The sequence below is a fragment of the Dysidea avara genome, chromosome 14, assembly GCF_963678975.1.
Source record: "Dysidea avara chromosome 14, odDysAvar1.4, whole genome shotgun sequence".
Taxonomy (NCBI): Eukaryota; Metazoa; Porifera; class Demospongiae; order Dictyoceratida; family Dysideidae; genus Dysidea; species Dysidea avara.
In genome coordinates, this window is record NC_089285.1 from 7812445 (window position 1) to 7838540 (window position 26096).

At 40.7% G+C, this 26096-nt stretch overlaps 4 protein-coding genes across 4 annotated transcripts; 1 reads left to right on the plus strand and 3 right to left on the minus strand.

Moving 5' to 3' along the window:
• Window positions 1-7: 7 nt before the first annotated feature.
• On the minus strand, window positions 8-4846 carry LOC136243920 (8-oxo-dGDP phosphatase NUDT18-like). Its single transcript, XM_066035464.1, has 7 exons — window positions 4640-4846; window positions 2878-3020; window positions 2659-2767; window positions 1998-2109; window positions 1344-1478; window positions 826-931; window positions 8-325 (listed from the first exon to the last, which is right to left on the minus strand). Exons 1-7 carry the CDS (start codon window positions 4722-4724, stop codon window positions 86-88), a joined length of 930 nt encoding a protein of 309 aa, XP_065891536.1. The 5' UTR covers window positions 4725-4846; the 3' UTR covers window positions 8-85.
• A 118-nt stretch (window positions 4847-4964) lies between these two features.
• LOC136244015 (uncharacterized) lies at window positions 4965-7467 on the plus strand. The gene is made up of 2 exons (XM_066035544.1): window positions 4965-5053; window positions 6285-7467. Exons 1-2 carry the CDS (start codon window positions 4965-4967, stop codon window positions 7465-7467), a joined length of 1272 nt encoding a protein of 423 aa, XP_065891616.1.
• Window positions 7468-7800: 333 nt separating this feature from the next.
• LOC136244017 (inhibitor of growth protein 1-like) lies at window positions 7801-8835 on the minus strand. Its single transcript, XM_066035545.1, has 2 exons — window positions 8686-8835; window positions 7801-8022 (listed from the first exon to the last, which is right to left on the minus strand). The coding sequence occupies exons 1-2, from the start codon at window positions 8833-8835 to the stop codon at window positions 7801-7803; spliced, it is 372 nt and encodes a 123-aa protein (XP_065891617.1).
• A 4070-nt stretch (window positions 8836-12905) lies between these two features.
• Window positions 12906-13565, minus strand: LOC136244018 (52 kDa repressor of the inhibitor of the protein kinase-like). The gene has a single exon (XM_066035546.1). The coding sequence runs from the start codon at window positions 13563-13565 to the stop codon at window positions 12906-12908; it is 660 nt and encodes a 219-aa protein (XP_065891618.1).
• Between the last annotated feature and the right edge of the window lie 12531 nt (window positions 13566-26096).

A 26096-nucleotide genomic window follows, 5' to 3' on the forward strand; every position in this document is an offset into this window, starting at 1 on the left:
AGAAAAATTATGATACAATTAATAATCATGATATAATTATGATAAAATCAAATCAAATACATGTACTGTAATAATTAGAAGATATTTAGTAGTTCAATAATCTCATACAATTGATCCCTTTGCCTAGAGCAGTTCTCAGTCTCTCAATGACCAGCTCATCCTCCAGAGTGACCCAAGCCCCACCCTTTAGTTGTGCAGCAGATCTCACTAGTAGAGTAAGACATACTCCATCTCTAATACAGTCCACTCCTACTGGATCATGTTCCACTGATAACACTCCTATAACCTCCAACTCATCCATTGTAATCTGTTCTATCCCGTTATTCTAAGTGGGGAACACCAGAATACGCATGTCTGTGTTATACATACACTTGGCAGGGATATAATATTCATTTTAGCTTAACTCACTACCAACATTTTTGCTAGCACACCTACCTAACTTTATTTTCACAATTAAAATTTATGAAAATTATGTCCCTTATACAACAGCCTAACTTGTGAGAGCACATGGCAGTGTTTATGTGTTCCTGTTGGGACCAACAAGTGTCCTCATTATCCTGATTCCTCTCAAGTCAGCTCTTGGTATTTGGGGCTTCACACAAGCTTGTAAGAGTTCATAAATAATGTTTTATCATAAACCCTTGACACAAGTATCTGGTGTCCTGAAGTGCCCATATTAACAGGTTTAATTGTAAATAGGATGCTTGGTGGAGGAGCAAAATAATTCCTGACAGAACATAGGATACTGTTTGATGAATTTCATAAAATTAATAAAAAGTTTCAACTCCATCACAATACACACTGGTGATTGCAGTGTGTGCTTACCTTCATAACTTCCACTGCAACTTTGCGAAATACAAATCCTCCATCAACACTGAATGGTAGGAAAGTTCCTGCTGGTGACTTCGCTTGTAAAACACATAACTTGGACCTGCAGTAAGGTTCATGGTATGACACACACGCACGCACGCACACACACACTTGCATGCATGCACGTGCACAGACAAACAGACACACACAATGGCAAAGCCTTCAGCTACTGTGCTAGCATGGTCAGTGGGACACCTGTGTGCTAGGACTAGTAACCTGCAGGAGGTTGTACCATGTCTCAAAGGTGAAGGAGTACCTGACATTCACCCATCGTGCGAGATTTGGACAGTTGTCATTAGCTTCCCCAGTTAATACCTGTACCCATCTGAGTGGGATGCTTCTCCAGCACCAGGTCATCACTAAACCTGGCTACTCTGGAGTAATTTGAGTGAAGTTTATTGCTCAAAGAAACAACAAGCTTAAGAACAGTAACTGGGCATAAGTTAGTAAGTCACTACATTAGTACTACTCACCCATCATCTTGTAGTATTATAAACTTCAATGATGTGCTCACATAAGCCACTGGTGTTGGCATTACAACTGGTCCAGCAGATATCAACTGCTGTGTTTCCACCCCAGCAGATATGAGTGGCAAAATATCGCGTAATCTACAAAGACAAAGATAACAAGTAAACACATATCTTTTGCAAATAATCATAAGGACACTGTGTACAAAATATAGAAAGGACTCCTTTCCTGTATTTAGACTGTAGTGCCACTGCATGAGGTAGGTTGGTCATGTGCCATAACGTACTACTACATGGGATCTACACAAAGTGTTGGGCAGCTGAAATAAGGGCTCTGATCACAGTAATTAATTTCATCAACATCAATTCACACATTAGAATGCTTTATATCAATACTGAGGTGTTGGGGTATATAATTGAATGGGTTGAACTTTCTTTGAGATCATGAGATGTTTGATGATACGTGACCCACCTCCTCTGAGGTACTAAGATGCTACAGACGATTGCGCGATCTTTGCAACAAAAACCGTCAAGCGAAAACCGAAAACGTGATCCATTTGCTTTGAAAGGTGCCGAATTACGTAACAAGCTCACGTTTCCATTGACTTCCTGTGTTGCATAGATTCCGCAATCGTCTGTATACAACAATCTCTACATTACCTGAGGGGTATCTCCAAGGGTAACCTGCTCACATCACTAGTAAACCAACCAGCTTGTAGTGACTCTTTATCAGCCTCACTAGTTGTCTTCAGTTTACCACCCACCACCTTGCCTGTAGTGTAAGGGGATATGTAGTACAGTGACTACCTATCATACAGTACAGTTTGTATTATCCTGACAAACAATATCGGTCTAAAGCAAGCCTCACCATTCCTTCATAACACAGCTGAAATGGCCACATCAATTAAATTTCCAATATGACTGACCAGTACCATTCTTTCCTTTGATGCAGTATGTGTGGACTCACTAATTACATTATAAAGATTACCAAAAAAACTATTTTAAATAGTACAGCGTTCTACATGTCGGTTGTCAAAAATTCTAAATGGGGCTCATGTGAAAAGTAACCAATGATATGGCAGCTAGATTTTTTCAAATTATTACGAAGTATCTGGTTGGCTGTTTTTCACGTGATATCACGAGCGAAAGGAATCGTAACTGACAACTGCCTTGCAATTTACTGTATATAGGGCCATCAAATGAGAACTAGGGAAGGGACTTTAGTGTCTAGTATACCATAATAGGTGTGAACAATAAACAGCATTTGTTGACATGATGGGACTTAGTGTCAGAAATGTATAGTAATACATAATACTCATACCAGAAAATGTGACCCTGACCCAGCTCATGCCTTGAGTTTCCACACCAATGAGAGCTTGAGGCTCAAAGTCCACACCAGCCTCTTCCTTCACCTCTCTCTTCACTGCATCCTGTGGACAATGGTGGACAGAGTACACTGAGCTTGAACTTTATGCATCATTACAGCTCACAACCAACTAAGTAACTAACTATACACTCCAAGACACTGGTAAACACTTACAATTAGTGTTTCCTTCTTCTCCACCCTACCAGCGGGAAGGTACCACTGGCCTCTACAAGATGGCTTGGCCTCCTGGATCATCAACACCTTGCCATCATCAATGGCAACACCCACAACGACATAACACATATTAAAGCCCAGCACTGTGAGAAGAAAAACACAGTCTTTAATAAAAGAACACATTAACATTCCGTGAACACATTAACATTCTATTAGCAGTAAAAATGGCGAACATCCTCCAATAAGAGGTAGCCACTGCCAATAGTCCTGTGGGACCTTAAATTGAATCAAACGGTCAAGAGGTAGGTTTGTACTGAATCAAGCTATCTAGTAGTCTTCAAAAGACAAGAAAAAACCATCTTTATTGATGAATATAACATAGTCAAGATACAAAAAATAAATAGTAAGTGAGTGAGTCCTCGGACACACATGGGCAATAAAATGCCCCACAAGTGGGTGTGTGGCAAGGGGAAAAAACAGCGATAAAAAATTTAACTACAATAAATAAAAGAATTAAAGCAGTCAATGTTCAAGATTTCCTTGACCATTCTGGGTAATCTCTTGCCATGAAAATTCTCTTTGAAGAAGAAATTGAAATACCTGCAGCCAAGTCAAAAATCCATCTGCAGGTTGATTTAGTGTATCGTAAAAACAAGCAGCTCCTAGACAATCAAATTCCAATTGTATCTCTTGGTACTTTCTTCTCTTGAACCCTGTCAGACTTGCATCTATTAGGAACATGTCAGATCTTTGTTTTTTTATCATAAAGAACAAAATCAGGAGAGGAGGGATTGTTGTTTGTGGAGAGTCACTTGCACGCATACCAGGCAAGTCAGCATAAACTAAGATTGTACTTAATTCAGAAAACAATTTAGTAAGTTCAGTAGTCAAACAGTGCAGATGAACATAATTATGTGAAGCGGCCCTGCATGCACCTTGGTAAACCAACTTATTATCAAAACAAGAATTTATGATTTAATACTAAACTGTTAAGCGATCAAACTATATTTTCATTGAACAAAAAAAAATCTTGATTCCGGCTGCAGACAAGGGGTAGTCACTTCCATACCGCCAATTGATGCGCTTGCAACCGGGATCAAGAAGTTTGATCACCAAAATATTGTCTTGATCACTTGATTTCATCTTCCAAGAGCCTTGATTCTTGATCGTCAACCGTAAAAGCTTAGTGTTACCCAAAGGTAGCTTTCAAAGGTGCTTGATCGCCACTTTTGCGGACGCCTTGATCGCCTGATTCACTGCAAAAATACCCCTTGATCCCGGTCGCAAGTGCATGCAGTTGGTGGTATGGAGGTGACTACCCCTTGGCAGATGGCCATGGCTCTACAAGACTATTTCCAGTATTGATATATATTACTGAAACCCTGTCTTAGTGGATAAATGCATAGAGAGAAGACCATCATGATTATGATGAATGTGTACAACAATAACAACAACAAAAAAGAGACAAGTATGCGAATCCTCGGACTAACATGCGACCACAGATCTGATCTACACAGTAGTCGTTGTGGGCATGGCAAGGAAAGAAAAAGTGTAACTACATGCATACGTACATACATACATACAATAAGAAAAAGCCCTATAAGTATTACTATCTATGATAAATCATAGATACTATAGGGTACGGCTATAGTATCTATGGATAAATGCCACCTCTTCCAATACACTATGGCTATATTGGAAGGTGACCCTTTAATAGGTTCCACTGTACAGACACCACACTCGCACTACTTCACAGACTTACCTCTATTCTTTCCAAGAGGCAGAGACGATCCTTTAATAGGGGGGCAAGGCTGCCCAGTCAATAAGTGCTTCAACTCCTCTTCCATTTTGTAGCTTAAGCTGCTCAATATAACCTCGTCATGCACACACCTCTCGACACGCCCATAGTTCTAAACATAGATAATATACCCCCATAGATATGTTCTAAACAACGCACAACTATGATTATTTCTGCGCGCGCCGTTGCTGACTCGTGGCTACGACTGGTACATGTGGTATCACCCGTGATGGCGAGTGATGGCGAGTGATGGCGAGTGATGGCGAGTGATGGCGAGTGATGGCGAGTGATGGCGAGTGATGGCACTCCGCTGGAATTACTGCCGCTGCAACGGAGACAATCGTTCGTTATTTATTTGAACACAAGTATTGGGTCTCGGTAACGCGAAACAGTGCTTGTGTTTCAGGTGTTTTTTTTTTGTACGCATGCTACATGTGTTATGGAAAGTTCCTGTACTTGTGATAAGGTTATTATACTTGAAGATATTTTACGTATTGTTTGCTGATAAGTGATCTATGTGTTACACGTGGCAATCAGTGATATCCGCAATGACGTTCTTAAACCAGGCGCGCGCCTGGTTTACTGAAATTGTTTTCGTGAAAGTGTGTGTGTGTGTGTGTACCTATCTACCTACCTACCTATGTTTGTCCGTACACACCCACGTGAGCAAAATCGTTAAATAATAGAGCGGTTGCATGTGACGTCACAGGTGCGGCGTTCAAATGAAACGTGTGGCAAAATGTGTTGCATTTGTACCCGATTTGTACAGCCAGGTGCTGGGAAAATTGCGTGTTTCATTTTCCTGTTATTGTAGAGTAACTAACAGCCAAACTACGTCGGTGTTGAAAATCGTCTGCTATCAGGTACTAACATACTAGAGTAGTGAGAGCATAGCTGGTCTGCTTTGTGGCTACATGGCGAAAATAGTGTATATTCGCCCACGCACTTTTGAAACAGATCCACCCGTAAGTTGAAATGGCGAGGCTAAACTGCTTTCTTTCTTCATAATTGTTTCAGAAAAACTCTTTTAACACATTGGTAAACGTGAATAGGCATCTGGCTTTGTGAGCGTGCTAGCAAAAAGTAGAATTTTATCGTAATTCCAGAAACCAGACCAGCTACGCTGTCGTCCTTCTAGTATATTAATACCTTATAATAGGTGAATGTAACACTGTAGTATCTAAGCTATCCGTACTTGCGTTGTGGCAGTAGAATTGAATACGCAATTTTCATGCATTGTGGCTATGGATTCTTGCCACACGTTTTTTAAAGTGCATCTAATGTAATTATTTGTACAACCGCTCTACAAGTAAAGAGTCTGTATAAAACTTCTGCACAGGTGAACTTTGCTCTGAGGTGGTTTCTTTTTGGCGGACTGAAATACGGGTGTGGTGACTTTCCTCCGACTACCTTCCCCTTGAGGTTTTCAGGCATTTAGCAACTGAAAAACAATGGTGCAGGCCTCGTACACTACCAGGAATAGCCTATCGCTTCGAGTTGAAAGGGGGCTTATCCCTAACGTACGTGAATGAAAATTAAGAGCAGCTTTGAGGCTTTGTCGAGAGAATTTATGGAGAGAAAAAAACACGTTAGTCACACTATAAAACAGTTTAGAAGATACTTCCGGATATCTGGCTGCTATTAACAGGAAAAACCTTGATCTCCAACGGCTTGACAAGTACAGAATCTGTGAAAGGCACTTCATATCAGGTTCCCCCACCTCACTGTACGATCGAACAAGTCCAGACTGGCTACCGACTGTAAACCTCGGGTATGAGGCTAGCGATTCTTGTTCCAGCACGAAGGACAGAGTAGAGAGGTATGAGAGGGCTCGTGAGAGAGAGCTAAGGAGGACTGTGCAGCAAGAAACTGAGGCTTTGTTACCTACTGTAACTGCTACCGTAGCAGACAGAATTGTTGATGAAGAACTACGGCTTATTGCAGCTGAGCAAATTGAAACTGCCAAGCAGTACTTCAAGCCAAGAGTGGCCACTGTTTGTGAGTGCTCAGGTCAAGTGAAGAAGCTAGAAGAAGAGTTAGCTAAAAGCCAAGATACTATCAAGCTTTTGACTGAACAGTTGACAACACAGAAGCAGCTACAAGGTACTTTTACAGAGGAATGTCTAGCAGCAGCAAGTGATGATTTTGTGAGGTGCCATACTGCCTTGCCAAATTTTAATATTTTGAGGGCCATTTTCCAGCACGTTCACAAAATGGTACCAGCTGGCGGCATCACAAAGCTTTCTCCTTTTCAGGAATTTATGTTTGTTTTGCTAAAGCTCCGTATTGATCCTCCTCTTGAATATCTAGCCTGCCATTTGAGGATCTCAACAGCTACTGCATCTAGAATTTTCATAAAATGGCTAAAGCAGATGGACATACGTTTGCAAGATTTTATAATCTGGCCAGAAAGAAATGCTCTTCAGAAGACAATGCCAATGTGCTACCAAGCATCATTTGGTAAGAAAGTGGCTGTTATCATCGACTGCTTCGAGATATTTATTGACCGGCCTTCTAGTTTATCAGCACATGCAAGCACTTGGTCAAACTATAAGCACCATAATACTGCTAAAGCGTTGCTAGGGATTACACCTCAGGGCACGGTGTCGTTTGTTTCAGAATGCTGGGGTGGTAGAGACAGCGACAAACATCTCACAGAGCATTGCAGTATATTAAGAAAGTTACTCCCTGGTGACATAGTATTGGCAGATCGAGGTTTTGACATTGCTGAGTTGGTTGCTATGATGCGTGCACAACTTCACATTCCTGCCTTCACAGGGGGTAAGAAGTAACTATCAGCAGAGGAAGTAGAGGATACTAGGAAGATAGCGAATGTTAGAATCCATGTGGAACGTGTTATTGGGTGTGTCCGACAGAAATATAAAATACTTCAAGGCACACTTCCTATTGACTTTGTTCGCAAAAGAGTAGGAGAGGAGATACCAGTCATTGACCGAATAGTGCGAGTATGCTGTGCATTAAATAATATGTGTGTGTCTGTTGCACCTTTTGAGTAGCATGTTCTTAGTACAAACAATATTATGTAAATAAAATGTTATCACTTTCTCATACAATATAATTCAACTGTGCATGTTATAATGCTAACATGTAAATAATACATAATATTAAACCTTCTTGCGTCCTTTGCCTTTTGCAGTTTTCCTCCAATCAGGACAAAACCATTTTCCTTTTGGAATAGAAGTGATCTTCAAGCAGTCTAAATGAAACCACTGGATTACACATTTGTCATTGTCACATCCTATCATTTTCGCTTTATCTGGACCCTTACAGTAGCAGTACACTTCATCATTTACCTCAGACTCAACATCACAATCATCAGCCACCAACTGGGATTAGATTAGATTAGATTAGATTAGATTATCAATTTTTGTCAAAGACATGGGTACACAAAAGGCACAGCCTGCAAACGTGCTCCCCATACAGAACATACAAGTACAAAAAACAAACACATAACAGTAACACAAAAACATAACACAAAACAAAAACATTAGAATACACGGATTGAAAAACAAAACAGTTACAAGATTATGCAAAAAGAAAACGACGAAGTGCAGTCCGGAACGCAACTGGATTAGTCAATTTTAGAATACGTCAATTCTTCATCCTTGTATATGCGCTCAACATAGATGCTTGTTTCTCCTTCACGGCAAGTAAATACACAGAAATCACAGTACTGCACATTACAAACAAACAATTGTGCCTGTACTTGGTAATAGTAAGTATGAGAACGATCGAGGTGCAGTGAATCACCCTGCTGAATTAGACAAAACTGTGTGTCATTCATTGCTGCTTGTTCAATACTCTCTGCTCGGTGCTTGTATGGACATTTGATTTCAACTGTACCTTTGCTACAACAATCATATTCAATAACTCCATCAGGCGAAGCTCCGATAAATGGCCAATTCGGATTTATAAACAAACCATTCTCTTTTAATTAAATGTTTTGGTGAATTCCCTTGACAGCTTTCAAATACTCGTCACGAGCAAACCTCTCGTGCTTTTTCTCTTCGCAACTTTCTTAACTCATAATCTACCTTTCCTTCTCTATCAGTAACAGCTGGGATTCTATGAAAGGAGATCCCTTTGTCTGACTCACTGTCAGAACGATTGTTGCATCGGAACACTACACACTGCACCATTCCCACATGTGCACCAATATGGCGGTTTCCTGTAAATTACGTAAGCTTGCTCATGTGATGAAAACACTCTATAGTTAATTCCAGATGAGTTAGCTAGCTGCATGGCGACTGGTTTTTAGAAGTAGCACAACATCAACTTGTTGACGTTGCGATTACAAAATTTGATGTCATAATTGACAAAATGGCTGTGTTAGTGTGGGGGCTTTAGCGACTTTGGCACACAGTATTCGAAATGAATGTTATCTGTATATTTTTACACATGGAACCACGAGATAATAAAGGTAAGAAGTAGTACATGTACCGTGACAGTGCTATACGAGTTCCAACAAGGAAACCAGACCAAAAATTTTAAAATCGCACACAAATAGGCTTATTTGTATTGCCTTTTATACTATAAGCCTCACCTTCACCCTTATTCGAATTTATAAATGCTATCATAGGGAAATGCCATCTCACCCAATACCTCCATGTACAAAGTCCCCACACTATGGTGGCCATTTTGTTTGTGACATCACAGATAATGCACGCTACGTCAAGAAATGTAATTGCGGATATCACTCATTTCGTAACATTTTGTATAAAATCAATGAGTCTCATCCACAATGACATTTTATGACATGATAAAAATGGCTGCGATAGCTGGGGGACTTACATAAGCGCCTATGGGGAAATTTTTAAATTGCTCATATTTCAGCTAGGAAAGAAGATATCGAGTTCTAAATAACAGGTACTGTCAAGTTTTATATAAGACATTGCGATATAGTCTCGCGCAGCCAGACCACTATTTCAGTGCTGGGGCTTATCAATTGGAGATTATAAGCGCCCGCGCTGGAAATGGTCTGGTACACTTCCAATAGGCCAGTTGTGACAGCACCTCATTTAACACTTCGAGACTGTTGACTGATTCAAACACATTTTAAGTTGCTAGTACTTATAATTAGAGACTCGTTGAGCAATCAGCCTATCGACACCTCAAATTCCTACCGGGTGCTGTCACAACTGGCCTATTGGAAGTGTACCAGACCCTTTTCAGCATGGGCACTTATAATCTCCAATTGATAAACCCCAGTGCTGAAATAGTGGTCTGGCTGCGTGAGACTAATTCCGATAAACGAGTTTTGTAGCATTTCAAAAAATTTTTGAATAGCATACGTTTATAATTAGCTTTTGTTACTTTATAACCATACCTGTCGGTTAATGGTCTCCATGCCTAGCTGAAATATGAGTGATCCTCCTAGGTGCCTATATAACAGTCCCCCAACTATTATGGCCATTTTTATTCTCGTGATGTTGTAAAATGTCATCGTGGATAAGGCTCATAGAGGACTTGCACGTGTGACGATGCGGGCCAGCAATGGTTGTGAGGAGGCCATACAACTTTCTATGGTGCACATTGGGTCAGAGCAAAGGTAATAACATTTATTCACTAAGGGCTAGGTTAGTGACACTGGGAAGTAGGGCTAGGTTCAAAATAGAATTCCTCAACATTGGCTTTGTGAAACAGGTGGCCAATTAGTTTTCGATGAATTACTCAGCTTCTTCGCTGTTTCTAACCAGCTATATGTTATTTATTCAACAGCACTCTATGCGTTCGCTTCACTATAGACCATTACAAATAGTGAGAAGGTGGTTTTCAGTCATTACGTTGTCCCAAAACATGGCCAACAAATGCGGTTGCTTAGCAATTACTATGAATTATGTCACCCTGCAAGTCCTCTATGAAACTCTCAAATGTTATTGACAGGGGTAAATCCAGGATTTTTATTTGGGGAGGGGGCTCTGGTGAATGAGTGTGTATATAACAGGGCTGGCATGTTAAGGCCTGGGGGCACCCCCCCAGGAAATTTTTTGAATTTTAACCCTTCTGAGATCAAATTTAGTGCAATCTAGCACCGTGTAATGCCACTGGCCAGCTGTAACACAAAGCTAGACACACGAAGAGCCTTGAACAGTTGTCCAGATGTTTTCTATGTAAATTTCTTTGGCACAGGTGGTCTTGAGAGCCTAATATTAGGGCTGGAGGCACCATATTACCTGCTGGGTCATTTTATAATAATGCAATTGCCCACCCACCGCTTCCGCATGGTGATGTGCATGAGTAGATACCATGGTAAAACATGGTGCTCAAAATCATGGTAACATCAATAGCTATGTAGCTTGCTATGGATTAAAATGAGATAAACACCATATGATTGGCTGCATACTTCAAACTTGTAGCTTTTGACCTTCCCAAGATTGAAATGAATATCTCACAATTAATTTATTGATGTGCTAGATCAATGGTTTTTATTAGGTTACTTATAGGTAATATTAATTTTATATTATAATATACACCAAGTCGATTGTACTGAGCCAGTTTAGCCTCTCTTGAGTCATTGTACTTCTCATGGTGTTTTTACTAATTGAAGCATACTTATTGATCTTTCACACTCACAGCTAGTAACTGGAATTGTGGCAGCCAACACTAACAGTACATATACATTAGGGTAAAGTTCCTTGTCTGCATTCTGCAGTGCCTTTTTTGGCGTGTTTAATTTTTCTGTCATAGTAATGCATCTCTCTGAACACCAGTAGTTCTTGCATAGGTCAAATTCTGCGACAAATCCTTTGGAAATGGCTAATCATCATCCTAAAACTGCAGTAATTCATCAAAATCTAAATGAGTGATCCTAGCATGTGGCTTATATATCTCTGAAGGAAGAGTTGAATAAAATGCGAAAGAAATCTGGATGATGGCTCATTAAACCAATGTATTTATTTCACTAATTAGGTGATCAAGCATGGGAATAGTAGTAGTAAGTTTAGAGCATTCACTTGGAACAATCAGAAGGAAGATTTTGCTGATGTTGCTGTCTATCAGTTACTCTTGGTGTGGATTCTTCAATGCCAACACTTTGACACAATAGTAAAACTTGACTGTAAATCAACTTTTCTATGTCAGATCTTAACTTTATATAAGTGGATTTGACATTTTTGATTTCTCTATGAACAAGGATTGCATCAATGTAGCGACCTTGGAGCTTAACAGAAAGCCCTTTAATGTATGAGAGTATACTTTGTGTGGTCACCAAAACTGCAACAAAGAAAAAAACCGAAACAATGTTAAAAATAAAGACTGAGCATCTGATCTTGTTTCAGCATTCCAACCTACTTGAGAACTGTTACCAAGCAACATACAATTGACATAAACAAATCAACAAAGCTTTAACCCTTTATTATCCAATGGCTAATATATTGCCATAACGAGTGCCCTTTATAAACAGAGCCATAACTCCTTTTTCCTAGGGGCTACGAAGCTGAAATTGCTAGCAAACTGCTCAGAAGGACCGGGCGCTTCTAATGAAGTTTACCGTTCGGCGATAGGAAGAAGCATGGGCAAGTTATGGCACTTGGCAATATAAATAGCGTATACAAAACAATAATACCTGTTTAAAACTCCATGTTCGCCTTCTCCCTGCTACTAGTAGGCTTTAGTTAGAATTACTCCATTCCCCACATGATAAGGATTCTAAAAATAAATAGTGTGATGTCATCGTGTTGATTAGTAAGATGGCGGCACCCATCTTTGAATGCCATGGGGATACGGAGAAGATACGCTTTCTTCGCTTCATAGCGCATGAGTTGTGTGTGTGATCTGTAAGTATTCTAGCTGTGTTGGTAGAAGAGAGAGATGGCTTTCAAACGGTATATAGCTTGATGGGTTAATTAATGGGTGGGGTCCACTCGTATCGCACACAGTTCACACAAGCCATAAAAGTTTTCACACTTGGTTTTGTAAAAAAACATCGGTAATAAAGGGTTAAGTGCTTTATGTTTCTCAATCCAGTGTGTATGACACATTTCCTTGATTTTTTCTGTTTTCATGGGTAAATAATTAGTCAACCCATTTCTCTAATGCCAGCTGTCTAATTGGAGAGTTGTTAAAGAAGTGTGCTATTTTCTCTATTGACCAAATACTACAGCACTTTACCAGACATGAATTTAATTGCCATGTGTATCATGCTTTGGGGTGCTTTGCAATTATACAAGCAGCAGCCCCTTTCGATTTTCCAGCCATTGCCCCAGCTCCATCATAAGCTTTCCCACAGAGAAACTGCAATGGTAACTGCCTGCCATATTTGAAGTTTGCTGAGTATGTTATCAGCAATTGCCTGCCCTGTAACCCCAGATGTGCACTTGTGAAATTCCATGAAAACTTCAGTTGGGCATCCTTCATCAAGGTAAACACTAATAGATAATTGTTCATCGTTTGAGATGTCTGTAGCTTCATCTGCTATGATAGAAAAATAACCAGCTTTGTGAACCTTGTCTAACATTTTATTGTGAATTATTATATCACCACAGATACCAATAAGCTCATTTTGAATGGTTTTGCTGGTGTATATAGCATTACCAGCAGCTGATTTAAGATGATCATGAAGAACTTTGTTACCAGCCTGAATTTGAAACTGGAGCAATGCAAGTAAATTACTGTGGTTACTGTCTGGAGGTTCTCCCACTGAAGGTCTATCATCACGGTGACCATGAAAAGCAATGCCTTGTCTTGCACAAAGGAGCACTGTTTCTATTATAGAATGAAACTTCAGATGATTTTCATCTGCTGATTTTCTATCTGAGCTGTTTAGCTGGTACTCAATTCTGGCAGAACTGTCTTCCGCTGATTTTCTATCTGAGCTGTTTAGCTGGTACTCAATTCTGGCAGAACTGTCTTCCACTGTTTCAAGAAACATATTTGCATCTTGTATGACATTTTGGTGTGTTTTGTTTCCCTTTGAATTTCAAAGGCTATGCATTGGCCTTCAATGTTGTCCTAGAATTTTACTAGCTCTCTTAAAGTTAGTGAATGGACTGTTTACAAAAACACCAAGATCTTTTACAGAAGGCCCGCACTTGGCAAACAGAATGCAATATTTGCAGTACCCTTATTTTGTGACTTGAGTATACCAAACCTGGATTCCTTTTAAGCCAGCTGTACTGAAAGTGACTGCAGTTCATACATTTCTCGTGTAGAAAATGTATAATTAAAAAAAGGAACAAATGCTTGTGTTCTTAATTGTACAACCTACCCAGAATTGCCACTGCTTACACCACTTTGTTTGCCTGATTTTGTATTATACATTCTCGATTGTACCACGCAAGTCGGATTTCAATTCCTTCAAATCTGTTTTGACATCACGAACATCCAGCAAGCTAGTATCTCCCAACACATTCGATACAACATCTGATTCATAATGACTATCAGACTGTACATCTGATCATATTCTTGTTTAATCTCTGGCTGATCACTGCCAGTAGACAGCAACATAGCATTGGTGGTGTTACCATGCTTGAGTTCGATGTTTGAAGATGGACTTAATGAATAATTGTGATCTTCCATATCTGTATTATCTGTACCTTGCTCTTCTGCTGAATCCTCTGTGTTATAATTTTGTACAATGGCACCATCATCATGTTCCAAACAAAGTGGTCCTTCTTCAGAATCCAAAACAATTACCCTGTCAGCATTTCTGACGGTATCTCTTGCAGTTTCATCGACAGTGCTGCTACATTATAATTATTGAATATGGTTACAAGTATCTATATAGCAGAATATAGCTAATAGCATATACCAAAGGTTTATAATAGAAGTCAAGAGTGTCTAACTGTATTAGCCCATGGTCAATGATTGCGTAAAGTAACACAGATATTTCAGTAATTGTTTGTTAACACAAAATGGTAATTTGAAATGCGTACATGGCAACGAGTCTTTGTTTGCCAGTTTTCTGTGTTATTCAATCAAGTATTCAACAGTTATTGTACAAAGAAAGTGTACTAAGGACCCAAGATAACTCCATCTCACTAAAGCAATGGTTGCACAAACGAGCGTGTTGCCACGCCTTCGGGGATCTGCTTGACAGTGCTAGAACTTAACATAAGCCAATTCCCTTTAGCGCTATCATGTATTCACTTGGCTTAGTGGCTGAATTGGGCTAAATACAGCAATCCTTAATGGTAGTGAAAACGAACAATTACTGAAATATCTGTGTTACTTTACGTAATCATTAATTACAGGGTAATACACCCATTCAATACTCTTGGTTTCTATTATATACTCTTGCATACAGATAACAGTTAAAATGTGTATAAATATTTGATTATTATAGCATACAATTTTTGTAAAAATGTAAAATGTAGTATGCATTATAATTTTATATTTTTTCTATCACTAAAAAGCCAACAAGCTGTTTGTTAGTATTATGAATACTGATGCTAGACTTTCTGCAAGCTGAAGAGCTAGCTTTATAAAAAAATAATAAAATTCATGGATGAGTGATTATAAATACATAGCGATGAATTATATTAACAGTCATATAAATGCACTACTGTATGTGCAACTCTTTAGAATAGACTACAACTTAATTATGTTACATCATGTCAGTTGGGCAGCTTGCAGCTGCAGGCCAGCTGAATGAACTGATTGCTACTTATTAACTAACCTCGTATTCATGACGTTTTGGCAAAGAAAGTCCGAATGTTGCATTTCTTTGCTACTGGAACCTCATCAGGACACCTTCCACTGTTGTTATCAACCAACGAACAGTTACTACGTTTAGCAGCCATGTTGCTTGGCAATAATAATGCCCCTATTAATAATTACTAAGCACTACAAAAATATTTTAAGCGCCAATCACTTTCACTTTGTGCAACTGGGAGGGTGGGTCTGGGGGGTCTCCAGAATCCCCCCTCCCAAGCCCGAAACATAAGATTTTCCAGTATAGCTTGTAGTATATAGCATCCGAAAACAATATGAAGTACAATAAATGTCTTACACACAAATCTTCGAATGACAAAGGGCTTTGAGGTGGTGTCAAGGCGTGTGCTTGAAGACCAGCTTTAAGTGCGGAGCTTAACCGGTAGCAAACCTGGTTTGAATGTTCTTTTCAAGCTCAGTTGATGATAGCGTTGATATTTCTATCCAGGGCCGGAGTTGGTCAGGCCATTGACTATAATGTTGAAATTGCTACTATATACATGCCAATGAGAGAGGAGCTGTTGCACAGTGTGCGAAGTGCAAAGCACGAGCATTCTAGGGGGGTCTGTGGGCACGCCCCCACAAGAATTTTTTGAAAATTAGACACTCAGATATGCAATTTTAGTGATATTTCACTGCTAGCTAGCTATATAAATATGCTCAAGCCTATTTGTTGTTCTTCAGACTTTCTATACTATGTATAATTGTAGACCTGACATACAGGGGACGCAGCATGAAATTTGCTGTATGGTTCATTTAGTTAGCTATAGCTAGCAATTAGAAGTTCAAAGGGGGTCTGGGGGTGCAACCCCCAGGAGCTGCAGAATTTTGCAATTTAAAGGCTTGAAAATGCCTTAAAATTTAAATTGATGCAAATTTTAAAGTAAAACTAGCTAGCAACTTGCAACTTTCTCCCCATATTTCACAGGGAACCCATGCAGCATGGCCCCCTTTAGCTAGGATATAATTACTATACAGTGAATTCACACAGCTACAATAAAAAGCTACACAGCTACAAAAATACAGTATACTACTATACTGGTTTGTATGAAGTGAACGGATCATCACGTAAATATACTGGTGGACAGTCACGAGACCAATCAGTATTCGAAAATGGCGCAATGTGGGTGAGACTGAGAGTTTGCTCAGTATCTCGACAGGACAAGTGGGTAGTTGAAGAGGGGTGATTTCTACTCCACATCTCATCCAGATGGCCACCATGTAATGTGTGGATGTACAGCTTCTTGCCGCGGAATGAGTCATCTGGTTTGTCACTGCCAGCCCTTTGCCCGGTAAAAGAAGCCAAGAGAGACAAGCCAAGGAATGCTAATGATTATTTTATGAAGATTGAATTGTGATATAAGTGTGCTGGTTTAGAATCAAAGAAGGCACCTGCCTTACACGTGATAAATGCGAACTGTCAGCACATGTGATACTGCATGTACGTAGAATCCACAATCATTTCTGTACAAAACGATACGAATGCTATGCTGTACTGTAAGGTAATTGGAGGTACTATACGTGTAGTTCTGTGCTTTAGTTAGGCTGAGAAACTAGGTAACTACTCGTGTCATGTATTTTCAATAACATCTGTAAAATGTACGTAGCTACATGTAGATGTGATCGTCCAAAGATTGCATGAGAGTAATGTAGTTCCAGCTGGTCAGCTAGTTGGTTCAACTCCAGATTATTGGTCCGGCTCAGGCCTGACCAACCGGACCATCTCCTCCGGCCTTGCTATCGTAGACTTCACACCTCCCATAGGTGACAACATTTACAGCTTACAGTACCTTCAAACAGAACTGAAATTCCTGTCTGGTAAATAGATGTTTCCAGCGACTACACACACATCAGGAAATTGAAAAGTACTGACAGTGACCACAAAAGTCTGTCAGCCTAACTTAACTAAATTATTGCACAATAGTAATACTGGTTGGTCTAGTTGTATGGTAGTTATCACTCAGTGCAGCACTTCACACATTGAGATTTAATTATTTAATAGTTATACCACAAGCTGCGAGCTGATACAGCTATATATACACCCAAAGCCTGAGGGCTGCGGGTGTATAACATCAGCAAATACCAAGCAGTCATGGTATAAGTGATATATATCACTTGGGACGCACTCACCTGATAGGTGAAAGTACTACTGAGAACTCATCCCGTTTGTTTTGTACAGTAGCATCTGAAGACTGATCGTGGTTTTAATAGCGTGGGCTAATAGCCATCAGAATGTTATCCATACGTTAAACATCATTAATATGCAACTATGCTTCAACACGCAATGTTAGAAAACTTGCGATTGTGGGATGGAGTTTATATTGTTATTATTTTTGTACTAAGTTAAGCCAACTAACTTCGTTATTGGGACAGTAAGTCATTATATTAAGTTAAGTACTTAGGACTGTAAGTTACTAATCTATTTCAACGTGGTAGTAGTGGCTTTGCTGTTCCGTGCGTGGTCTGTTCAAGGCTGATACGCGGTGGGTAGAAACACGCATCCATGATCGCCCAAGCAATTCTTTTGTTCCTTCATTATCCTTTAGTAACAACCAACTAGTCTATCTTAGCAAATAACTAAGCTTAGCAACCACTACTAAAATGAGTCCCACACTACAAAGCTCTATGTCGTTCAATATAATGAGTGAAAGTGCATCGATTCTTTGAACTGGTTGGGTATCAAAGTCATTGGCAAACCGCTTTCCCATGATATTGCCTGGGCAATATGCCAGTTAAACACTGAGCGGCGCCTTTGAACACCCATGCTAAAGTGGTATATAATTGTAACGATATGTGAGCTAATCTGTCAGCAAGCGAGCGAGCTACAACACTAAACAAGAAGCTTTATGACTCTCTTCTCACATTCTACACGTGAGCTACATTACAGCACACATAATTACATCATTCCTATTACATAACACTACATAAACTATTAATCAAGTGTCTACGGTGTTACATCTCCCCCTCCTTAGCTAGGAGCCGTCCTCGGATTGCGAGGCCTTAGTCGATTTGTCCACACAGTCTCTAGCTGAGTATGAGCATCTTGTTCCTCATTAGCCAGTTCATTGCTACACATTTCACTAGAGCTGTCTCTGGCATCCTCAGGTTTTTTAGTGTCTCCCTCATCAATAGCTGGACTAGTGTCCCCCCTCAGCAATAGTTGGACTTACTACTGTCTCTTCCTTGTCTATGATCATATCTGGGCAATGTCTTACCCTGTTCAATGCCACTCGAATAGTTGGATCCTTCGGGTTGTCTATAGATCTGAGTTCCACCCCATTGGGTTGGGTGGTAATAACACGGTATGGACCTTTATATGGTCTAGTCAGCTTATATGCAGGTCCAGTACGGATAGCTGGCATGTAAACAAAGACTCTGTCTCCAGAGTTAATGGTAGCTCCTCTAGCCTTTTTATCATGTTGTCTTTTCTGCTTGCTCTGGGCCTTATGAACATTCTCTTGGGCCAATTTCCATGCTGCAGACAAGTTCTGCATCATCACCACTGGCGTAGCTCCTATATTATTAACAGCAAACAAACAACAGTTCGCTTAACACCAATGACTCGCCTTCACAGGTACCGTTATAACAATGCCACGGTACCACGACTTTTTCTCTAGTGGTTATAAAAGATTCTTGCAATGTTCAGGCGATCGGTCGGGGGGAAGCAAACTTCAATATCGCGCTTCTTCTCTCCCCGGACAAGCCCCCAAATGTAACGATATGTGAGCTAATCTGTCAGCAAGCGAGCGAGCTACAACACTAAACAAGAAGCTTTATGACTCTCTTCTCACATTCTACACGTGAGCTACATTACAGCACACATAATTACATCATTCCTATTACATAACACTACATAAACTATTAATCAAGTGTCTACGGTGTTACATCATTATATAAACAGTCTGATATGGTATAGGATTTAATTTTGATCATGCTATTTTGCACTCCAAGACTAAAGGTATCAAGATATATCAACATTGCTTTAACCTTTCCCCTTGGAAATAGATATTTTCAGTTGCTTTCTCCAATTTCTTTCAGGCTGTTCTTGTTGGCATTTCAGATTTCTGCTGCTATTTTCAGGGCAAATCAAATGGTATGTTTTCATAATTTATGACAACTGCTTGTCTATCATCCCCTTTCCTCTGTAATCTTTAAATTCCTTCAGTTCTGATAGATAATTTTCATCAGCTGCAGCTTGCTTTTGTAGCCAATCATTAATTCTTTTTCGGACATCATCGGCTATTTCCTTCAAGTCATATGTAGTGTGGGCTCTCTCTTTGGTTGTACTAGTTTCATCTGTTTCTGAAATTCTTTGCAGAAAATGTGCTAGAAGACCGCTTCTTTCCAGCTAAAGCAAACTTCGATTTTACATAATTAATGAAATCTGTGATTCTGATTCTATGCCCTGGAGGAAATACAAATTTCCTGTACGTTGATGTGGTTGTAGAAGTATCTCTCCTAGCTTGCACAGTAGGTGGAAAGCAAGAATCATCATCAGAGTAATGCATTAAAATAATTTACTCAATTTCATCCAAACTATTGCAATTTCCAACGGTTTTCACTTGTACACAACATTTGGCATGTCATAGCCAGCATTAATAAAGCATTTCATAGCATATTCAGGAATGGATTGCTCCATTAATGTTAAAAAACTTGCTGTCCTTCATGGTAGAGGATATACTGTGCCTTGCACAACCTGGACTAGTTTTGTGCTCAGTCGTAGGAATGTAAGAGCATAGGCAATAATGTATGATGTGATTAATGTTCTGGAAAAATGAAATCTTGGCTCTGTACCTTGAGCTTGCAGACCAAGTAGCTATTGTAAATAATAAAACATGCATGGATAATTTTCAGGACAGCATAGTACGTCAGTTTACATCATATACATTTCAATTTCTGAGCATGTTGTGTGATTGATGTATCTATAATATATCTATAATATAGATGCCATGGAATGTATGTTTCTATAACAGTTTCTTGGCTCCTATTTAACATGAAGTAACATGAAGCGAAACTCTATTATGTTATGATTTTGGATGTCAGAGTATAATATAAATAGCCACCCTGTGACCTAATTTTGGAAAACCTATTTTGGGATACTAGTCACTGAAATGAGGCACTAGGTTTTCAACTGTGCTGTGTTAAAATTTACACACTCCAGAGATATGACATGTCTAATGCATTTCAAATTAACTGCACTAATTGTATAGTAATGACGTGTGTTATAAATTTCATTTTACACTGAGATATTGGCACTGAGTAAATAAAACAGTATATTTTACCTCATTTTGAAAGAGTTTTGGATTAGATCTGTAATATTGAAATAAATCTTTGGTACATAAACAATTTTAAATTGCCCTGTGTACTGCACTCCTCAAGTTGTTCAATCCAAGAGCAATAAACTGTTGCATGGACATTCTTTGTAACACTATGGGATATGATGGCAGATCATGCTCCATGGGTCATGTGCCTCATCATGGATGTTGATAAGGCATTTCTGCCTTGATATTCAGGCTTCTGAGATCTTCCATTTGATTTCTGTAACACTTGACGGCATGGTTAGCACATTCAACGTTTCAGTATGCTGGCCATATGTAAGTACCCTTGTTGAACAGCATTGTAAACAGAGCTATCTCCACTTCCAATTCACCACTTGTATCTGAGACCATGCATAGCCTCAGATTGTAAGAAACAATCGAGTAAATGTCAGCTTCCATGGAGCACGATGAACCAGACCAGTTTTTGAAGCACTTATGTTTTGGAGGTGGTTGTTTTTTTATGTTCACCAACTGAACACACAGAGCAATCCCAATGAACAGGGATTTCTTCGTAGCTGCTCCAAAGATAACAGCAACACCTGATTTTGCATTGTGATAGTGTTTATGGGCTCGTTTACTCCAGCCACCATCAACTACGACAGCAATGGCAGGCACTTCACTAACAAGGGTATTGTTTGGTATCGCTATTTGTTTTTCTTCTTGTCCTGTACTCAATATCTGTTCCATCACAGGTGACTTGAGGTATGTGCCTAGTGTGCATTCCATCTCTGTGAAGCATGCACTAGTGAATGATGGCACTGAGACGCAGGCTAGCTGTTCTTCCAAATGTGCTGCTCCACCACCTGTTGCCGTTTGTCTAAGGACAGCACCAACATTGGTAGCATAATGATTATGGTCATTTATATGATGTTAATTCAGATGTGTGCCATCGAAATATCTCATGGCACTTTGAACACTGAGCTAGTAGGATGGATGCTAGCCCATAGACATGGCAGAAATTGATCATTGATCCATAATATGCAGCATGATTTGTCACTCGCTCATGAAGTACTTCCAATAGAAGCAGTGGAATTATACGTTTTCCTTGAAGTGTACATGCTGTTACTGTATTAAAATAGCTAAAATTGTGTTTTTACTGTTGTATATATTCACCTTCTGGTATGAGCCTTCCTTTGGGTATTCAGGTTCATTGGCTGTCATAAATAGCTGTGTCCAGCTCCCCTCTGGCTTAGCCAGGCTTGACTCTCGCACCTGCGGCCGGTCACTCAAGAGAACCTGGCAAGCAGAGATGAGACGCACTCATTACACGCATCACCCTTCATGTCCCACTATTGAAGTGTCTTGTGATGAGTCTTACTCCGAAGCAGAGAACTTCGAACTGGACGTCGCGGGTTAGTTTGAGGATCTTTCTCTTAGTAAAGAGCTTGAGACGACCGATATACTCCCTGAAGTTCCTCAAGGTTCCCAGACTTCCCACCACTACTGGGATGATGTCCACCTTCCATCCGGGATGTTGGGTCGCCAGATCTGCTGCTGCTAGCTCCCGCTACTAGTTGGATTTCTCCTTTTCCTGTTGTTCTAGCAGCGGCTCCCAGGCAACTGCAACCTCTAAGATGGTAATCTGATTGCGTTCCTTCAAATACATCACAATGTCTGGCTTCCTTGAGGTTAGCTCACGGTCAGTTGGCATACTGACGTCAAGTACTAACTTCTTCTTGTTCCCATCCAGTACCCCCACACCTTGCCAGCCTTTAGCACACCACCCCCACAAGTTGGGCACCTTTAGTGACTGACTCCCCCTGGCAAGAGCCAATGCCATTTGGTACACAACTTGATTGTGTCTCTCCTTGATGAGAGACCACCCGTGGGCCTTGCAACTGGTCAAGATATGTCCGATCGTCTTGACACCATCCCAGCACACACGGCACTGCCAGTCAGTACCATTCTTCAGGATCACCACTTGGTACCGGTTGGTGTAGAGAACCCCATCCTGCGCTGCCATGACCAGCGCTTCCATCTTTGCTCTTACCTTTCCATCGGTATGCCAAGCATTGCACCCTTCGTAGTCTATTCCTGGTGCCAGACAGTTCTCGTAATACACACCATGGATGGTCTTTGCTCTCAAAGTGTCAATCAGCTTTGTAGCCTGTGCTGCCTTAAGATGTTCATCATCGACGAGGTCTCGGGGAGCCCTGTCCCGCTTTCGATACTCTCCATCACTTCATACTTCTGCACGGTGTTGACTACTATCTTCACTATGGAGTGGCCTCCTCATTTCCTGAGGTACAAGTGATGTCCCACCTCAGCCTTCATTAGGTCGTCCCCACGGACAGCATGCAGTAGAGAACACCGGACACAATCTCCCTCTCCCAGGCATGGCACAGGTTTACAAGGCCCTGGCCCCCACTGTGTTGGTTAAGATATAATCTCTCTAGTGATGCACCAGCGTAATGTGCCCTGTACCTACGCAACACCTTTCAAGTTAGTCGGTCTAGCTTCTTTAACTCCCCTTGACCTGACAGAAAAAGTACCGAAAGACTGCTACCGCCCAGGTGTTAGTGGTGTGGACCTTATGCTTGGAACTGAGAGAAGATGACCATATCTGATTTAGCCTCCTTGTATAAATCTTTGTCAACCTGTCTCGGATGGTCTTGTGATTGGGTTGAAAAACCTGTGCAATACCAAGGTACTTGTATGTACCTCCAGCCGGCACATGTTCTATCCTTCTTTCCTCATCCAGTAAATAGTCTTTGCCCTTCACCAGCTTGTGTGCGACCGCACATTTCCTCAGGTCCAACTCCATGCCTATTGCTCGTGATACTCTATCCGCAACCCCCAGTATTTTGCCAAGTTACTGAGCATCCTTGGCAAACACCTTGATATCGTCCATGAAGCACAGGTGTCTTACAACTGTGTTGTTGTAATTCACCCTGAAGCCCCGTGAAGACCTCAAAACCGTGGATAGAGTGCGATTGACAGACAGTAGTGGAGGAGTGAGAAGGAGTCGCCCTGAAAGAGCCTTCGTCAGTATGCCAGTTCAACCTTCACAGCATCTTTGCCCCCGCCCCCACAGAGATCACCGTCTGCCACAATCGAATGAGGTTGCTCATAATGTGTCCGGAGCATTAATGTCCTGCAGTAGGAAACTGGACCCATTCATGAGGGACCCTGTCATATGCCTTCTGGTAGTCAATCCAGGCAACTGAGAGAGAGTGACACCTTTGCTTTGCCTTTCTCGCCACCATTGAGTCTACCAAGAGGGCATCAAGGCGTCCCCTTTGTACTGTGTACTGCTCCTTTGGGAGAATACTTGTAGCTAGTGTTCGGGCAAGTTATGGGTCTACACTGATCTGGCCTTCCCTGACATCCCTCCTTAGGAATCAGTACGGCTCTCCCCCTCTCAAACCATGCAGGGATATCTGGAGCATGATGCCCCATCCATCCCCACAGGATTTCTCTAAGAAATTCTCCTGACTGGCGGAATCTCTTCCACCAGAACTCACAAATTCCGTTGTGACCAGGTGCCTTCCAACCCTTCAACTTTCGGGTTACCTGGTCCTAAATCTGGTGGTCAGGCAAGTCCTTCACTGGTGCAGGAAAGGCTCCTTGGTGCGTGCTGCACCATTCCCTAATCACAGGTTCAGAGGTCAAAATGACCCTCGACCCCAATCACTCCGTTCAAAAGTTCCTGACATTCTTGGCTGATGGAGGTTTGATCCCATCTGGCCTGGTAGACTCTCTACTGAGGCATTCAACCCCTTGCCTTCTATATGCAGTGTTAGTGGATCTGCACCTTGTATTTGCTTGGAGCTGACACAGCTTGGTTACCCTAACTCTGAGGCGAGCTTTCTGCTTCTCAAGAGACGTTTCCAGCTCTCGCAAAGAGCAGTGCTCCAGGCGTAAGCGCCGCATGTTGGTTCTCTGTCTAGCAGTGGTCTTTCCCCCTTTTTTTAACCATTGGATCTCACTTTCCAGCCAACTGATTGTCTTGCAAAGCCTGTAAACATCGGCCTCTTTCCGTGAACTCCCCTGCTGTCTCTTCGGAGTAGTTGATGGTTTGCTCACCCTGTTGGAGACCAACACTGCACCAGTGTACACCAGGCAGTTCAACCTCCAGAGTTTTGTTCCCCTTCTACTCCTCCACAACCAGGTTGTCCACGGCTCTCAACAGCTCCTCATTAAACTTGACCCCCCAGCATTTGGGTTTACCCCTCTTGCTCAGGTCACCTTCCTCACAGGACTGGATGTCAGCAACTATCCTCCGATACTCCTTATGTAACTCGTCCAAATTGCCTTCCTTGTCAGATATGGATATAATCTTGCTATAGTATGTTGCATATTTTAAAAGCTTAATTATTCATTTTTCTCACCTTTCTTATTCCACCTAGCTTGACTGGCAACCTATGAAGCTTGTTTACAGTTAGACAGCAACCATTATATCCATTGTATCTTTCTTTAAAGCACTGTGAATAATTAGCTGTGATCTACAGCATCATAGGTGTGTACATAGGTGGTGGTTGATTGATGTGGTGAAATTACGTGATATCAGCTGCAGATATCAGCTGCATATAGTGAAACCAAAAAATTCAATTAGTGGCCAAAGATAACTTAATTACATAAGGCTGCTAAAACACTATACCACCACTATAAAACAGTCTTGTAATCTTTTTGTTTACGTGTACAGTGGCCTCTGGCTCCCCTGCAATCACTCCGTGGACTGTCACTTATCTTTTCCTTTGCACAATCTGAAATTGCTGCATGGGTGTGGTCCTAAATTACCTACTTTGCGCTGGGTGTTATATAGAATTACACATCACCAGCTGTGTCACTTGCCCTCAAAGTATTGCATACTTAAAAGCAAATACGCATAGCTTTTCAGAGCAGTAGATGCTCCCACTTTGAAAGTAACAGAAAGTGTAATTGCAGCTGCTGGAGTCCTGAAATGTAAAAACAAGGGTTATGCAATAGAACGAACTATTGTGCTATAGACGGTGGGGGGTGCTGCCCTGATAGTACTGGCTGGTAAAAAAACACTTCAATGAGATGTTAGTACCTGACTTTACAGTGAATTATGTAATACTGTGAAGGGAAATATGTAAACTGTAGATTATAGTGAAGGAAGTTGGTACAAATATTAAACAATCAGTTTTTATTGTTTGTTAATCACAGGTTTGCTGCTAGGTAGGATAATGAAGCCATCCTGCATCAGAAAGCAAGGAATCTTCTAGCTATACTAATGTCTCCTTTGCTAACAATACTTGAATGTATGGTATATTTCTATATACTTCAACTCACTCAATGACGATATAACAACCAAAATTTCTTTCCTTTCAGATAGAAAGGCAGTGGATATTAATTAGACAAAAACATGTAACAAAATAGAACAGTTTGTTAAAAATCTTCATTGTGTCTCGCGGTAAGCTACCTCTTATAGGATTAAGCACTTCATGACATTCAGGCTAAGCAGAGAA

What these genes read in the sequence shown, in the direction of transcription:
- LOC136243920 (XM_066035464.1), bottom strand. Translation starts at nt 4,724, where the DNA reads ATGGAAGAGGAGTTGAAGCACTTATTGACTGGGCAGCCTTGCCCCCCT. An exon ending in GCCTCTTGGAAAGAATAGAG is followed by an intron (nt 3,021 to 4,639) that starts GTAAGTCTGTGA and finishes TTCTTCTCACAG; the next exon opens with TGCTGGGCTTTAATATGTGT. An exon ending in GGTCAGGGTCACATTTTCTG is followed by an intron (nt 2,110 to 2,658) that starts GTATGAGTATTA and finishes CTTACACTACAG; the next exon opens with GCAAGGTGGTGGGTGGTAAA.
- LOC136244015 (XM_066035544.1), top strand. Translation starts at nt 4,965, where the DNA reads ATGGCGAGTGATGGCACTCCGCTGGAATTACTGCCGCTGCAACGGAGA. An exon ending in AACACAAGTATTGGGTCTCG is followed by an intron (nt 5,054 to 6,284) that starts GTAACGCGAAAC and finishes ACTATAAAACAG; the next exon opens with TTTAGAAGATACTTCCGGAT.
- LOC136244017 (XM_066035545.1), bottom strand. Translation starts at nt 8,835, where the DNA reads ATGGTGCAGTGTGTAGTGTTCCGATGCAACAATCGTTCTGACAGTGAG. An exon ending in GAAGAGAAAAAGCACGAGAG is followed by an intron (nt 8,023 to 8,685) that starts GTTTGCTCGTGA and finishes ATCTAATCCCAG; the next exon opens with TTGGTGGCTGATGATTGTGA.
- LOC136244018 (XM_066035546.1), bottom strand. Translation starts at nt 13,565, where the DNA reads ATGTTTCTTGAAACAGTGGAAGACAGTTCTGCCAGAATTGAGTACCAG.